At 37.1% G+C, this 15,553-nt stretch overlaps 1 protein-coding gene across 1 annotated transcript in view; it reads left to right on the forward strand.

The window, feature by feature from the left end:
• Positions 1–8,151: 8,151 nt before the first annotated feature.
• ARL6 (ADP ribosylation factor like GTPase 6) overlaps positions 8,152–15,553 on the forward strand; it is a 33,322-nt gene continuing 25,920 nt past the window's right edge. Inside the window, exons 1-2 of the mRNA XM_061133955.1 lie at positions 8,152–8,538; positions 11,712–11,861. Of these exons, the coding sequence (XP_060989938.1) occupies positions 11,739–11,861 (123 nt within the window). The 5' untranslated portion in view covers positions 8,152–8,538; positions 11,712–11,738. The remainder of the gene's footprint in view (positions 8,539–11,711; positions 11,862–15,553) is intronic.

Below are 15,553 nucleotides of genomic sequence, written 5' to 3' on the forward strand. Positions count from 1 at the left end.
TTAGGTCTCCAAGGGAAAATAATCAAAATGTGAAATGGGAGCATTTGTTTTTTGGAAAGGCATAATACCTGAGCATTCCTAACATGAATACGAGTGAGAGTAGATTTTAAAGATAACTATATGTGCTTTATTTATAATATATTATTAATCATTTTGTTAATCATACTTTTTCTTTAGAGTGTATTACTGGGAACTTGAATAGCTTTGCACATCTTTCACAAACTATACTTAGGTTTAATTTTATATGCAGTATAAGCTTTGACAGCTTAATTTTGACTTTTGATGGAATAATTGTTAATTAACAGTCCATGTTTCGTAAAATGTTAGTTATACCTCCTATAACATGTTAGTTATACCTTCTATAATAACCTTATATTTTAAGAAATCAGAGACAGAGCATGAATTCTGAATATGAAAATGGACCACATTCCATTAAAACTGAGGAAAAGACAAAAAGGTAATACAAAGAGGAGTTTGTGATATAACTATTAATTATCCCATTTTAAAAAGCAAACAAAAAATTAATAGAAAACTGTGAATGAAAATTATTGTCATGTTACTCTTACTGGTAATTTTGAAACTAAAATCCCTTTTGAGGATGAGACTAATAAAATTTGTTCACTGATAATTGTTAAAATATGTATTGCTATAAACAGAAATCTTCCCAAAATATCAAAAATTTAAATTTAAGTTTATTAATTGACCAAATGATCACAATTATTAGCATTTCCATATTAATAGTTCTTTTGATTTCTAAAGAACTATTTCATGTATAATTAAAGAATTTACCCTGCAAAACTGAATATCAGACTGTCAAAGCACTTTATAGTTATTAATGATTCACTCTTATTAATAATGATGAGATTTTTCTTATGCTTTATTAAATGTAAAACAGTATATATAAGATGCAGGTAAAAATAACTGAGTTGAAAGGGTAGCCTTTTAGAATCAATTTATGCTTTTATACAGATACATATAAATGTATAAGATTATGTGTAAAATGTAAATAAGTAGTTTTTACACATAGTTTTAAATGTTTAAAATATATGATACCAATGTATTAGTTGTACATTATATCTTATGACCTCTAAATGCTTATATTCTTTCAAGGAGATTGCCTTCTCTTTTCAGTTATTTTAAGTATTAAAAAAAAGAATTGTATATTATATTTCCATTCAATCTCTCTAATATTGATTGTAATTTCCCAATTCTCATAGAAGTTGAAGCCAAAAAACATAACATAGTGGCTAGAAGTTATTATTTTTTAAGTTCTACTCTTCTTTTAGATAAATTTGGTCATATAGTCCATAAAGTCTGCTGAAGAAAGCAAACACTTTTTCATGAATGGAAATACAAAAAGAAAATCTTCCATTAGACTTTGTATATTCAAAATAGTAAGCATATATTTTTATAGTTATTTTCTACTTTACTTTTATTCAATTTTTTAAATTTCACTAAATGGAATACTTCAAAAAAAAAAGGTAAAACCCTTCCAATTTTGCATCAATTGCTTGTTTTCTTCAGAGCCTCCAAAAATTCCTTTGAGAAAGCAAGACATTTCCTTCCTCACCATACAATCTTGATCACTCTACCATTAAGTGAAATAGATATCTGTAGTGTAATATAAAGAATAGCAAAAAATAATGATTTGTCCGATTAAAGCTATTTATACCACAGGGAACAGATATAACAAACAAATAAACAAAATTAAAGTAAATCATGTCTGTTTGCTAGTCCAAAACTGTATAATTCTTAATTTTAAAAATAGTATATATACTGATGTACTTTAAATATTTATCCATAAGTCCATTTGTTCATTAACATTTGTTAAACACTATCTTGTACCAGTGTCCTGTGCTAAACATGGAGGACACAAAGTGCCCAAGACAAGCAAAAGCCCCTGTCTCATGGGATTGACCTAGTGGTAAAGTTAGACAGTGAAGAAGTACTGATAAGTGCTGTGCTGAAAATTAAATGAATATTATTGCATAGCATGACTGTGGCTTCTTCTATTAAGTGGTAAGGGAAATCTTCTCTGAATGTGGATGTGATATTTAAACCGATATCTGAAAATCATGAAGAAACAAGTCATGAAAAAATCTGGGGAAATTCCAAGTAGAAGAAACAATTTAATGTGTAGGTTTGGAGTGTTTGAGGGTAGAGAGAACAGTGTGCTTGGTACACAGTTTATGAGCCAAAGAGAGGCAAAAACAAGATGGAGATCAAAGAACAGTTATGAGGCTAATGAGATAGTTTAAGCAAAAAAAAAAGAAAAATGGTAACTTTTGTTAGAGTAGAAGTAATGAAGATGGAGAGAGACAGATGGATATTGGGTATTTTAGAGGCAGAGCATGCTAATGGATGGGGGGCAAGAGTTGAAGAGAGAAAAATCAAAGATAAACTCTACATTTGGAAAATAAGAAACATAGTCAGTGGTGGTGCAAGAGAGGCAGATTTGGAGGGAAAAATCAGGAGTTTAGTTTTAGCCATGTAATGCCTGTTAAGTATTCAAATGGAGATATCAAGCAGACAGTTGTACATAAGAGTTCCAAGGAACAATCAGGGCTTGACATCAAAATTTAAAAGTCATCAGTATATACATATTATTTAAGGTTTTTAAATCACCTAAGAAAAGCCTGTAAGATAGACAAGTAGGCCTTGATTGAGATCCAGGTAGTAGCAATGTAAAAGTTAAGTGGAGAATTAGAAGCCAGCAGAGGACCCTGAGGAGTGTAAGGTAAGGCAGAGAAAGAAAAATCCAATTGGCCATATGGATTAAATGCTTTAAGAAGTCAAGTTTAGAACCAAGAAATGGCCATGGGGCTTAGGAACATGGACGTTACTAATGATTTTGACAAGTACAGTCTCTTTGAAGTAGTGAAATTAAAGCCTGATTGAAGTGGATTAGAAGATACTTTAGGAAAGAAGGTGGAGTCAATATCTATAAACAACTCTTTCAAGGAATTGTACTGTAAGAAAGCAACCGAAATAGGCAGTAGCTGAGTAACTGGAAGTAGATGTAGGGTCAACGGGGGGGGGGGGGGGGGGGTGGGTGTTTGTGTGTGTGTGTGTGTGTGTGTGTTTAGAGAAAAAATGCATATTTATACACTAATGAGAGTGATCTGGTAGAAAGGGGGAAACTGATTATGCAAGAGAGAATTTAATTAGAAATGGTTTTGAGAGGTAGATTAGGATTCGTGGCATAAGTAGGAAGGTTAGTTTTTGATATGAGGAGACACAAAGAACTAAAATGGGAGGGAAGGAAGAGTGTGTGACATGCAGACAGATTGGTAGATTTGTGATAGAAAGGTAATTATGTTGCTTTTTACCAAGAGATAAAATTCAATATGGGGAGTGGGAAAGGAGTGAAGGCTGAAGGAGAGATGTGTTAGTAGTTCTAAAGGGGAAATGCACACACCCATTTATATACCTATACACATGCATATATAAACATAGGCGATGGGTATTTGTACATAATACACCACAGGAAAAAGACCTATTGAAAAAAATATTTTAAAGCCATTTTTACTAAATATTTTTGAGACATCTTACTTGGAAGACTTGAAACTGAATTCTGAGTGTTCCAAAGAAGCTGATAACAGAGTCCTTTTTCCATAATGTAGAAATTGAGGACTTGTCAATGTCATAGACACTTTTCATGTGTTATTTTTGTTTATTACAGTAAAAGACAAACATCATGTAGCTATTCTAATTCAAAGTCTATAAAAATTAGTTTAATCCTAAACGATGTGTATTGTACATTCAAGCAGTTAATTTTCTCAAAACACTATTTTGAGAGGGTTTGACACATCATCTGAATTTTTTTTTAAAAAAAAAAAGGTAGTTAGGCTCTACTCCTTTTTGGTGAAACAATATTTTTATTTTGTTTTCACATAAAACATCTATAATTTAGGAGAAATACATGGGTTATATGGTTATTTTTTCATTGTGCCCTCTCTCTGATCCTATAGCAGGGGTGTGATTTTTTTTTCATTATGCTTGCAGCTTTATTTCTGGATAGGCTTTATGTGATTCAGTGTGTTAGAATTTATACGTGCATAATAATTCTTTGGATTTTATGTAAAATTAGATTGTGAATAATGGAATAAGATTATCTATTTTTTTTCTATTTTAGCATAGCCAAAAATATATGTGTACTTACAAATATGTATTTGATTAAACACTTAATATTTAAATGGCCATGTCCAATATTAAATGGTAGATTTGACAGTTGCAGTGTATTCAAAATTTTAAAAGTTATAAAAAATCTTTGTAACACAAATCCTAAAAAGTTTATTAAATACTAAGTAGTACATTTATATTAAATGCCTAGATAACATCTGTCTAGGTTGAGACATTTAATCCCTCATAGAGTAATATTTGACTAATGAAAAACTGCAGCTGAAAACATTTTTCCTTCCTGTAAGCATGAATGATTTTTAAAATGTATTTTTTTGTAACTTGTCATAAAGTTATTTATCATTAATTGTGGATTTAGCACTGTACCACTCTACTCTTGCAAAAAGGAGAAAAGATCTGCTTCTGGGAATAAGGAAGTGCAGCACCACTGCATCATTTTTTCTCCTTGGTATTATATCACTATTTAGAGCTTCAATATATGCCTTCCACTCAGGTTCTCTTTACTGGTTGCATCACAACATGGTAAAAAGATAAACACAGTAAGAGGGAGTTAACTATAGAACTATAGAACCTACCTATTATCTACTTCACTATGATAGTGAAGTAATCCAAACTTACTTGAAGGTGGTATTGTTTTCATCTTATAAAAATCTACTGTAATATGATGTTTCATGTAAATTTTCATGTGCTGGCATGCTTACAAGTTCTAGTGTTTTAGAATGCTCAGCTCTCAATGAGGGATTGTTTGTGGTGAACTGCATTACATATGTCATCGGTCTATTTGCTGAAAGAATATGGTGTTTAGCAAACCTATCTGCTGAGCAACATAATAAGATTTTTGTACAAAGTACAAGTTACTAATTACTGTATTTTATTTTTCTATGATTTCCTAAGAGGCATTATCAGGGTCTTACAGATGGAGTAAGCCTGTTTATTAAAATATCTATTAACAAATAAAAGTTACAGTTCTGGTGGTTGACTTTGTGGCTTTTGTATTATTGTATTGGTCATTATTTAATATAACTTATCTTTTAGTCTATTAAATCTAGATGCTCTTTAGATATATTAGTAATTTTGAAGACAAAATCACAGCTGTAATCTTTCAAAATAATATTAAGATCAAGACATAAATTCACATGTGTGTGTGTGTTAGTCATTCAGTTGTGTCTACCCTTTGTGACCCCGTGGACTGTATAGCCTGCCAGGCTCCTCTATCTTGGGATTTCCCAGGCAAGAATACTAGAGTAGGTTGCCATTCCCTTCTCCAGGTTATCTTCCCAACCCAGGGATTGAACCTGGGTCTCATGCATTGCAGGTGGATTCTTTACCACCTGAGCCACCAGGGAAGAAAGTCACATAAATCACTATAAATAATTAGTGCATATTTTTGTAGTGATTTTATATCAGCAAAATATTTTTTGAGATTCAAATAAATTAAACGTTCATTGCATAGGTAATATTGTATACAAACTGCAGATGACCAAAAGATACAAATAATGTACAACTGTTCAAACAGCTTTAGACCACCAACATTCATTCCAAAAACTTCCAGTATATTACAAATCATGGATTTTCTGTAGTTTTTTTAAATTGTTCATAAGAAAAGACATTAAAAGTATCATGAATTAATCAGAATAGAGCTGTATTCATCATATCTCACTCCTCTCTCATTTAGAATTCTTCTATACAGTTCCAAAATCCAGTAAGAAATGTATCTGGTAATAGAGTACTTGAAATTTTCTTTCTTTAAACAGGTATCTTAAGTAGCCCTCATAAAATTAAATATGACTATTAAAGCTTCTCATTCTCATAATAAAATGAGAGCCAAACTAACTTCTTAAATCAAGTGAAACCAATTTGTATGCTGAACTGTGAGTGTATTGTTGAGATCTGTTTGGGTTGGCAAAGCACCAAAACAGCAGATTCTACCATATGGAATATTTACTTTTTTTAAGGTTGTGAGTTTCAAAACTGGCATTTTCCAGATTATTGACTAGACTGTGGGTTTCATACCACTATTTCAACTCTAATATAAGAAACCAACATAGCAACTACAAATATCTAAGATAACTATTTACCTAGCTAAATTTTTGTGAATTATATAACCTAATTTACGTTATTTTTCACTTAGCTAATTTTTCAGAAGAATTATGTCATCTGCTTAAATTGACTGAAAAGTTGGATATCTCATCTCTCCATTTTATTTCCAGTTTTCACAAAATGTTTTGTACTAATCAAAAACAGAACTCAACCCAGAGGCAGAAAATATCAGTTCCAAACAGGAAAATTAAGTCTGTCCACTATAGTTTCCTGAAACATAAGATTTCTGCTTAGCTCTAAGAAAGAAAAAAAAAGGTCAAAATCTGGCTGTAAGCACTTCACTTCCAACTTTTATCAAAGTGAGTTGCAAAATCCAGACACACAGAAAAATAATCAACACCTTACTGTAAAATTTTAGTCAAAAGTTAAAGGATCACATTTAAAAATCTTATCCATATAATAAAAATTGCAGGACAAAGGTGGACAGGAAATTATTTATTGAACACCAACTATGTGTCAAACATACATATCTCTGTTACCTGTTTACTCCTCAAAACCACCAAATGAGCTATATAATGGTTTTGAATGTGAGGAAGCTGAACAATAGAGCAGGGTTACTTGGTCTAAGGTCACACAATAAGGAAGAATATATTTCCATACTCCATTTTTTCCAAGGACTTGGTCAATAAGTTCTTTTGGATATGCAGCTGTAGGTTTTGGGGGTTTTGTGTTTTACTAGTTGAGTCTTTCAACAGAGTCCCTAGCCCAGAACCACCTTATTTTTCCATTGTAAAAATAACAGTCACATTTGAAAATTTGGAAAAAAAAGAAAAAGCACCTCATGATCATGCAAATTCAACCTTTCTCCCATTATTACTTTTATTAATATATAATTCCTTCTAGTCTCTTTTTCACTCTCTTAATCCACTTAATTGGAGAAGGAAATGGCAACCCACTCCAGTATTCCTGCCTGGAGAATCCCATGGACAGAGGAGCCTGGCAGGTTATGGTTCATGGGGTCGCAGAGTGGGACACGACTGAAGCGGCCTAGCACATACGCACGCACGCAATCCACTTAACAGGCCAAAATAATTGAAAAGCCAAAGAACAGGTCGGGTAAGTAAACCTAACACGAGGTAGCTGGAGGGGGGAAATAATCTCATATTCATGATTAACAAAGGAGATGAATCCGTTTGCTAAAGTGAAAGACTCTCAGGCAACCCCATGGATCCTAGGAATTCTTCAGGCCAGAATACTGGAGTGGGTAGCCTTTCCCTTCTCCAAGGATCGTCCCAACCCAGGGATCAAACCCAGGTCTCTCGCATTGCAGGTAGATTCTTTACCAGTTGCGCCACAAGGGAAGTCCATTACTATAAAACCCCAGAGCATCTTAAGAAGGGAGCTAACTTTAAGCATTCAGACTGCTGATTCACTTCCGGACCAGCTGCCGATTTGCTTCTGGGGACTGTAATCTAATCATGAGAGATTATGCCTCATGGAACTCTCTAGAGATCAGACAGCTCAGAAGCCGGGTTACAGGCAGACTTCCTTTGCCGAAAAATGCCTTGATTTTATCTCCTCTCCCTGCTCACATGAACAGTTGTGCTTCCCCAGGACTCTTGGAGCTGAGGCCTCGCAGGGCCTGGAAGAGGGTGGATGCGACAGGCAAAGAGGCAATTCCCCCGCACTCCTCGCCCTAGAGCGCACAGTCGGGTCCTGCTGTTGTCGCCACCACACTGCGCCCGTGCTCGATGGAGATCCACACTCCTCTGTGCCCGCGACGCCGCAGGGAGCGCTGATCCCTGAAACTGACCTTCCCGAAAGGGCGGGGAGAGCGCACGGAGAGAAAAGCCCTCGGCCCACGCGGGCGCCAAGCACCTCCCAGCAGGCTGTGCGCGCGCCTACAACTCCCATCATGCTCCCCAGGGGTGCTGCGCGGTTCCTGGCTAGGAGGCGGCCGTTCAACCCGTCACCCTTGCTCACACGTCTTTAATACTCCTCACTGTTCCTCAGGCGTTTCGGGAAGCTCGTCAATCCCTTAACAGGAGCTCGGAGGCAGACGCGCTAAGACCTCTGAGGAGGCGTGGCTCCGGACCGGAAGAACCTCCGGTTGCCGGGGGAACGCCACGCACCGAGGCGCCTGCCCAGCCACTGATACTTGGACTGAGGAAGAGGCTACAACCCCTTTACCCAAGTTGTGGAGGCGGCTTTGCTCTGGTCCGGGCATCCTTTCTGTGGAGGCCTGGAGAGAAGGTACCCAGAGCGCCCGCACCACATTCCCATCCCCGAGACGGAGACGAGCGCTCATTCCTGTTCTTCAGCAGCTCCCGGGCCCGCAAGAGTAACCGCAAAGAGCAGGTATCTCCTCAACCCCAATGTTTGTATCCAGAGCCGCCCGCAGTCCCCGCCGCCACCAGTTTTAGAATTGCTCTTCCTCAGATTTTTCACTCCGTGTAGTTGTTTCTAATGTGTGAGGACTAGGGAAAAAATGGGCTGGTGGCTCAGAAAACTCGTTGAACTGCTTTGGGTGAATTTTTGTTTCATTGAATGGTTTTAACACTGCCCAATTGGGGCCTTTTAGTTTGCTGTGTAGAAAGTGTAATTGAAATTTCACCGTCAAAAACTGAAAGCTGAATAAAAATGTTTATTGGGGGTTGGAAGACTGTTCTGTAATTCTCCCTGAAAACATTTTTATAGAGTTACAAAGTACCTCTCATGGTGTTTCCTTTGCTCGACTCCTCGCTCCCTGTAGCCTACCTTCCAAACTCTTAACTGTGGATAACATCCAAATTCTTCAGGATTTTTCCGGCGACAAGTTAAAAAATCCTTTAGAAAGCAGTTTCTGGGACTTTCCTGGCGGTTCAGTACTTGAGACTCCGCGCTTCCACTGCAGGGAGCACAGTTTCCATCCCTGGTTGGGGAGCTAAGATCGTCACATGCCCACGCGCGACCAAAAAAAAAAAAGAAAAAAGCTGTTTCTCAGGTAACAGCTAAGGGAATTTTATTGTCTGGTATGCAGAGAGAGGAAACAGTAAGATAAGAAACTGGAAAGGTGGATTGGCGCCAAACTGTGTACAAGTTTAAAAGATATGCATGAAATTTTAGGCTTTATTCTAAAAGGCTCAAATTCTCAATAGTGACTCTACCTCAGAAACACTGTGTGGTTCTTTAAAATACAGATGCCCTGATTCCATCTTCAGAAATACTAATCCAATTAGCTGACTCCAGTGTGCAACCAGGGTTGAGAATCATGGCTATAGGACTTTAATTGCATCTCCTCCTGTGCACCCAGGACATGGCTAATGAATATTGAGTGACTTAAACTGTTATCTTTTATTTTCTTATTTCATACATGCAAAAAGTAAATTTATAAAAATATAATTACTAAAAATAGAAGCATATATAAGGCTATGTGATAGTTGTTTATAAAGCAACTTCAATAAATGTAATTATATCTTTTAGAACATCTGACTTCTCTTTAAAATTGTGTGTCCCAAAGCATTTCAGTGACAAGCATCAGGTGTTTGATAATCCAGGAAAAGGGGACAGAAAATCAAAATCCAAGGTTCTGTGAAAAAACAAATATTCAGATATCAGGCTTTTAACAATCAATGCCCTGCTCAGAGGGGGATGATACAAGAAGTGGTCATATTTTTTAAATATTCAAAATCCTATCAGAAATGAAAAACAAGATACAAGACTATATCAATATGCTTAGTATAATTAATAGCAAAGTGAGCAATGGCAAATTTACTTTAAAATAATCTGTATGAATTGTTTCATGATATCGAAAGGCTAACTTAAAGTAGATTCTGCAAATGCCTGTCCTTAAGCTGAGATTTAAAGGAATGGATTGAGTGAGATTTGAATCTCTACCACAAGGAGAAAAGTTGATTCAAGCAGCACAAGCGGAGTATCTCAAATGAAACCCATCCCTTGGGTAAGACAACCGTGGCCCTGTGTTTGGGTAGGGCACTGCACCTTCCCTTCTGTACCTCATTTTCCAATTTCAGTTTTGAAATTTCTGTCCATAATGATCCCTGAAGGGGCCTAACCAAAACTGATGATGCAGCCTTCTTTCAGATGTAGTTGTCTTGGAAACTTCTTATTTCAAGTTGCTGCATCCTCACATCCTCCTTCAAGGTATGGTCTTGCCTTTTTGGTATGGAATAAAAAATACTGAAGGACTGTAAGATGGCAAGTTTCTAGAACCTTAGAGATGAGACTAGTATTTAGAGAACTTTGAAAATGGTAGTTTGGAAAGTAATAGGAAATGTTTGGAATACAGGTATATTGTGGTTACTGCTGTAGCAGTCTCTGCCACAGTTGAAGACTGCCAAAAGGGGTATGTATCTCTCTTCTCCCACCACATGTTTTGAGGGACTGGGATGGTGGTTTACCCAAAGGAAGTACCTTTGGGAATTTTCACTTGTAGATTTGAAGTCTAAATCTAACAGTACCTCGGAAGGGTATGAATAGTCATAAAGTTATCACATAGCCAGACATGTGTCATCAGTAATTTTACTTGACATCAAAATACTTACACATTTGCATTGCTGATGGAGTTTTTTTGAAAGTTTGCATTTGAAGGATTTTTTTCAAAGAAAGAATTGATAAACAAATGAGTAGGGACTTCAGGAACAAATTAACTTCAGGAACAGATTAACGAAGAAATTTTTATAGTATTTGAGAAAAGGAGATTAAAATGTAAGATGGGTATTTACACTCATATTCTTCACTAGTATACTAGTTAAAGTTCTTTTAAAAAAATACTTAACAGGATATTTCATATAAGTTATAATTTCAAAGAAACAAAAGTGTATTAAGGTTCCGTTTGTGTGTGTGCATTTTATACATAACCTTCCCAAATGGATTTGTGTTGACTTAGAAAAATAACAAGATATGTAAGGACAAAGGAAAAATTAAGATAAATATATCAGTGGGGATTTTTTGTTTCTGTCTAAATTGAATATAGTCAGCAAACAAAAATGGTGAATTTAATATTTATTACTTCATATTATTGCAAAATGCAGCAATGGGGTTAGCTTTAGAAAAAGATTTAGCCAGTGGACTCAGACGAGTCAGCCCAAAGTTTCAGTTTGTTTGTGATTCTGGTCTGCCTTCTACTTTCTGTTTTAGCAGCAGGCTCTGAATGAACATCGCTGCCCATACATTTCCAGATTTCCAGAAAAGGCTGCAGATATTCTCAAGTATCACAAATGGTAGACTCCATAGGATACTAAGTAAACCACATTTTGTTCTTAAGTATTATAAGTTACAATAAGAAATGTACAGTTATTTCAAGGGCATTGTTCTGTGTTGCTGGGGGTTATTAGCTGCCAATCTGCATTCCAGTTAAGACTTCTTTCTGGTAATCAGCTTAAACTCTGTTTACTAAATGCAAAGGTACATTGACATGGTTTTCACAATATCACTGACTTTAAATTCTGAAAATTTGGGATACATATGCTCATATTCTCCATATTTAAGGTGCCTGTGTTAATATATATGTTTTTTTCCCTGACTTGCAGCTGATTTGTGAATCCTTGCCTCACATTATGGGATTGCTAGACAGACTTTCAGGCTTGCTTGGCCTCAAAAAGAAGGAGGTTCATGTTTTGTGCCTTGGGCTGGATAATAGTGGCAAAACAACAATCATTAATAAACTTAAACCTTCAAATGTAAGTATATTTATTAGATACATTATATATTTTCTGCTAAAGAAAGCTAATGGAGGATTATTTTGTCATTGTAACTTCATTGTCACATTATGAAATCTTGTTAAATTTGTGATACCTTTAGTAAAGTAATAAGTATCAGCCAGCCATAACATGAAGTGTATTTTATGCTGATGTAGGTAAATCTTGACTATTTAAACTGGAATATTTTCCAAATGTCTTTTCTTCACAAAAGATCTTCAAAAATTTGTGGAGTTTACGTTCAGGTAGCATTGCCTTCGTCTTGACTCTCTCTTTACAAGAGGAGCAAAACAAGGGGGAAGGTGAATCATTTTTACAGATTCTGTGGATAATTAGCCAGTTTCCCAAGGGTGTTACATGCATACCGGTAGTAGCAGGCAAGATGACTTTAAGTCATGTAAGTCATAAGTACATGAATGTACTGCTTAAATCAGTGAAATATATATATAAACTAGCACACTTACCACATAATGTATGAGTCATGTTGTGCTGTGCGCCCAGTTGTGCTGTGTGCCCAGCCGTGTCCAACTCTTTGCAACCCCTTGGAGTATAGCCTGACAGACTCTTCTGTCCATAGAATTTTCCAAACAAGAATATTGGAGTTGGTTGCCATTTCCTACTCCAGGGGATCTTCCCCACCCAGGGATCAAACCTCTTGTGCCTCCTGCATCGGAAGGCCAATTCTTTACTACTGTGCCGTCTAGGAAGTATAAGTTACAATTAGGTTCTGCTGTATATAGAGATAACCCACGTAACAGTGGACTACAGATGGAGGCTTCTTTTTCTGTCATCTCAGTAAGTCCAGAAGAAATATTCCAGGGCTGGTGTGGCAGCTGCATGGTCCAGGCATCTTCCTTCTTTCTTCTCTGCTATCCTTCGGGCCTGATTTTCTTCAGGGTTCTCGAAATCTCCACATGGCCATCTTAGTTAACTATCCTCAGTTCAGTTCAGGCGCTCAGTCATGTCTGACTCTTTGCGACCCCATAGACCGCAGCACGCCAGGTCTCCCTGTCCATCACCAACTTCCGGAGCCTACCCAAGCTCATGTCCATTGAGTCAGTGATGCCATCCAACCATCTCATCTTCTGTCATCCCCTTCTCCTGCCTTTGATCTTCCCCAGCATCAGGGTCTTTTCCAATGTGTCAGTTCTTCAAATCAGATGGCCAAAGTATTGGAGTTTCAGCTTCAGCATCAGTCCTTCCAATGAACACCCAGGACTGATATCTAGGATGGACTGGTTGGATCTCCTTGAAGTCCAAGGGACTCTCAAGAGTCTTCTCCAACACCACAGTTCAGAAACATCAATTCTTCAGTGCTCAGCTTTCTTTATAGTCCTACTCTCACATCCATACATGACTACTGGAAAAACCATAGCCTTGACTAGACAGACCTTTGTTGGCAAAGTAATGTCTCTTCTTTTTAATATGCTGGCTATATCCTAAGTTGCAGAGATGAGAAAAGAACAAGGCAGAAGAATAAGTCTTCCTGCCAAATAAGTCCTCTTTAAAGAGCTTACTCAGAAGCCTGCACTAATGACTCTTTCACCTCACTGGCTACCCCATCTGTAAATGAGGCTGGATTTTTTTTTTTTTTAAACAGGACATATTGCTGCTTCCATTAGTAACAGGTCCTGTAAGAACGAAAGAGGGGCTTCCTTGGTGGCTCAGTGGTAAAGAACCCACCTGCCAATTCAGGAGAAGTGAGTTTGATCCCTGGGTTGTTAAGGTCCTAAGGAGAAGGAAATGGCAGCCCACTCCAGTATTTTTGCCTGGGAAATCCCATGGACAGAGGAGCCTGGCAGACTACAGTTCATAGGGTTGCAAAGAGTCAGGCATGACTTAGTGACTAAACAACAACAAAGTATGAAAGAATAGGAGAGTGAATATGAGGTAAACAGTTAATGTTGACAGTTGTAATTACTTTTATCTAGATAAAAACCATTAGTCAATCAATGGAAGATGTTGATGAAAAAATATATAGCCTGCATATAAATCTAGCAGGTGGTTCAAAATTAGGAAGCTGGTGCTCTTAATGACTGACAGGCTACATAGTAGGAAGCATTGCTCCTAAATAGGGTAATTGAAGGTGGACTTCATTGCCTCCAAATAGTGCTTCAGGTTGGGCAGAATGAGAACTCCTACTGTCCCCCACCACCTTTTCCCCAACAGCTTCAGTTTTACTTCTGTTTAGTTTGAGATTGCTCTCAAATTACAAAAATGCCATCATTTCTTATGGTCACCATTCCCTTCTTCTACATGGGAGAATTTGCCATGTGAAACAACTAACTACTGGTGTATTTTCAGATGGCAGTTAGTTTGAGGCAGCTGGGATAAGAAGTTGAAAATGGAGTTCCCCAGTCAAGTTGGAAATCAGCTGAAATAGATGTGCTAAAGTCAGAGATTTAAAAAAAAAAACAATAGCAGTTTTATTGAAAAAATTAATTTTGGAGGGCAAGGTTTAGGTCTGGCCAGAGGACTTGCTAACAGTCTCTTGAGTTATGGTTCATGTACCAGAATTCATGCTTTCCTCCTCAGGGAGAGATCCTGCTTGTGTAGGTTTACTGCATGGTTAAGAACAGATGAGAATGCGTGGTTTCAAGAAGCATGTGGCTCTCAATGAGAGAGAGGCAGAACCAAGAATGTTGTTTCCATTTCACAAACTAGACATCAAAGAAGTCCTCCCCACCCATGAAAAGGAATAAATTTAGAGAGGACAGATACAGTAGCTAGAAGTGTCATTTTAATGGGGTCTTCTCTATATGAAAGCAGGGGAAAAAGATTTCACCAATAAGGAAAGGAACAGGTTAAAAAGTCTGTCTCCTAACCAAGGTGATTGTAATAAATTTCTTTAACAGCCTTTAAGAAGAAGATATAGCAACCTACCCACTTGAATGGGGTCCAAATTGAATATAGAGAACCATACCCAGCTGTGGTTGGGTCCATAATTTGTTCCACGGATGGTTTGGCTATCAGTAGATCAACCTGGGCTAATATTAAGAAACTTAGTGGCTGGTGATGTGCACCACTTCTGCAGCTAAGCCTAGTAGCATAAGGGAGCAAGATTATTAAGGAAGTTCTTTAGGTAAGGTCCTATTCTACAGGAGATATTTCCATTTTTTTCTACATCAAGGAATATCTTCAAAAGTAATTTTTTTGTAAAAGGTGTGTCAAATAAGTACAAAATTATTGAAACTAGAATCACAGTTAGTAGTACCAAAGTGTGCCATCCCCCTGGAGCCTGCTGTACTCAGATTGGCAGAAATGACATTCAAAGAACATAATGGAAATTACGTTTTCTCTTTCCATCATCCCCAACAGTATAGTGATCTTCTGTCCCAAGACATGGTTATTACCGTAGGAATAATCTTCTTTGATATGGATGGGAGCAGCTTTCTTCTCTAAACATTATTGGTCATTTGGGGCAGCAGGGGAAGGAGACATCCTGAGCTCAGTCTACCATCTTAAAATGTTCTAATATCCCAATTTCAGACTACTCCTGTGCAAGACCTGCTGACCCTGCCTAACACACTATACTAGTCAGGGAGAGGCCTCAGGAACATCTGGGCATGCAGCCAATTACTGAGGCTTTTTAATTAATCTTTTGCTTTCCAGCATATGCATCTCTCTGCTACCACTGGTGAATTATGGAACTAGCCTAGACTAGCTCCAGGTAT

This window comes from Dama dama, chromosome 31 (genome assembly GCF_033118175.1).
Source record: "Dama dama isolate Ldn47 chromosome 31, ASM3311817v1, whole genome shotgun sequence".
Taxonomy (NCBI): domain Eukaryota; kingdom Metazoa; phylum Chordata; class Mammalia; order Artiodactyla; family Cervidae; genus Dama; species Dama dama.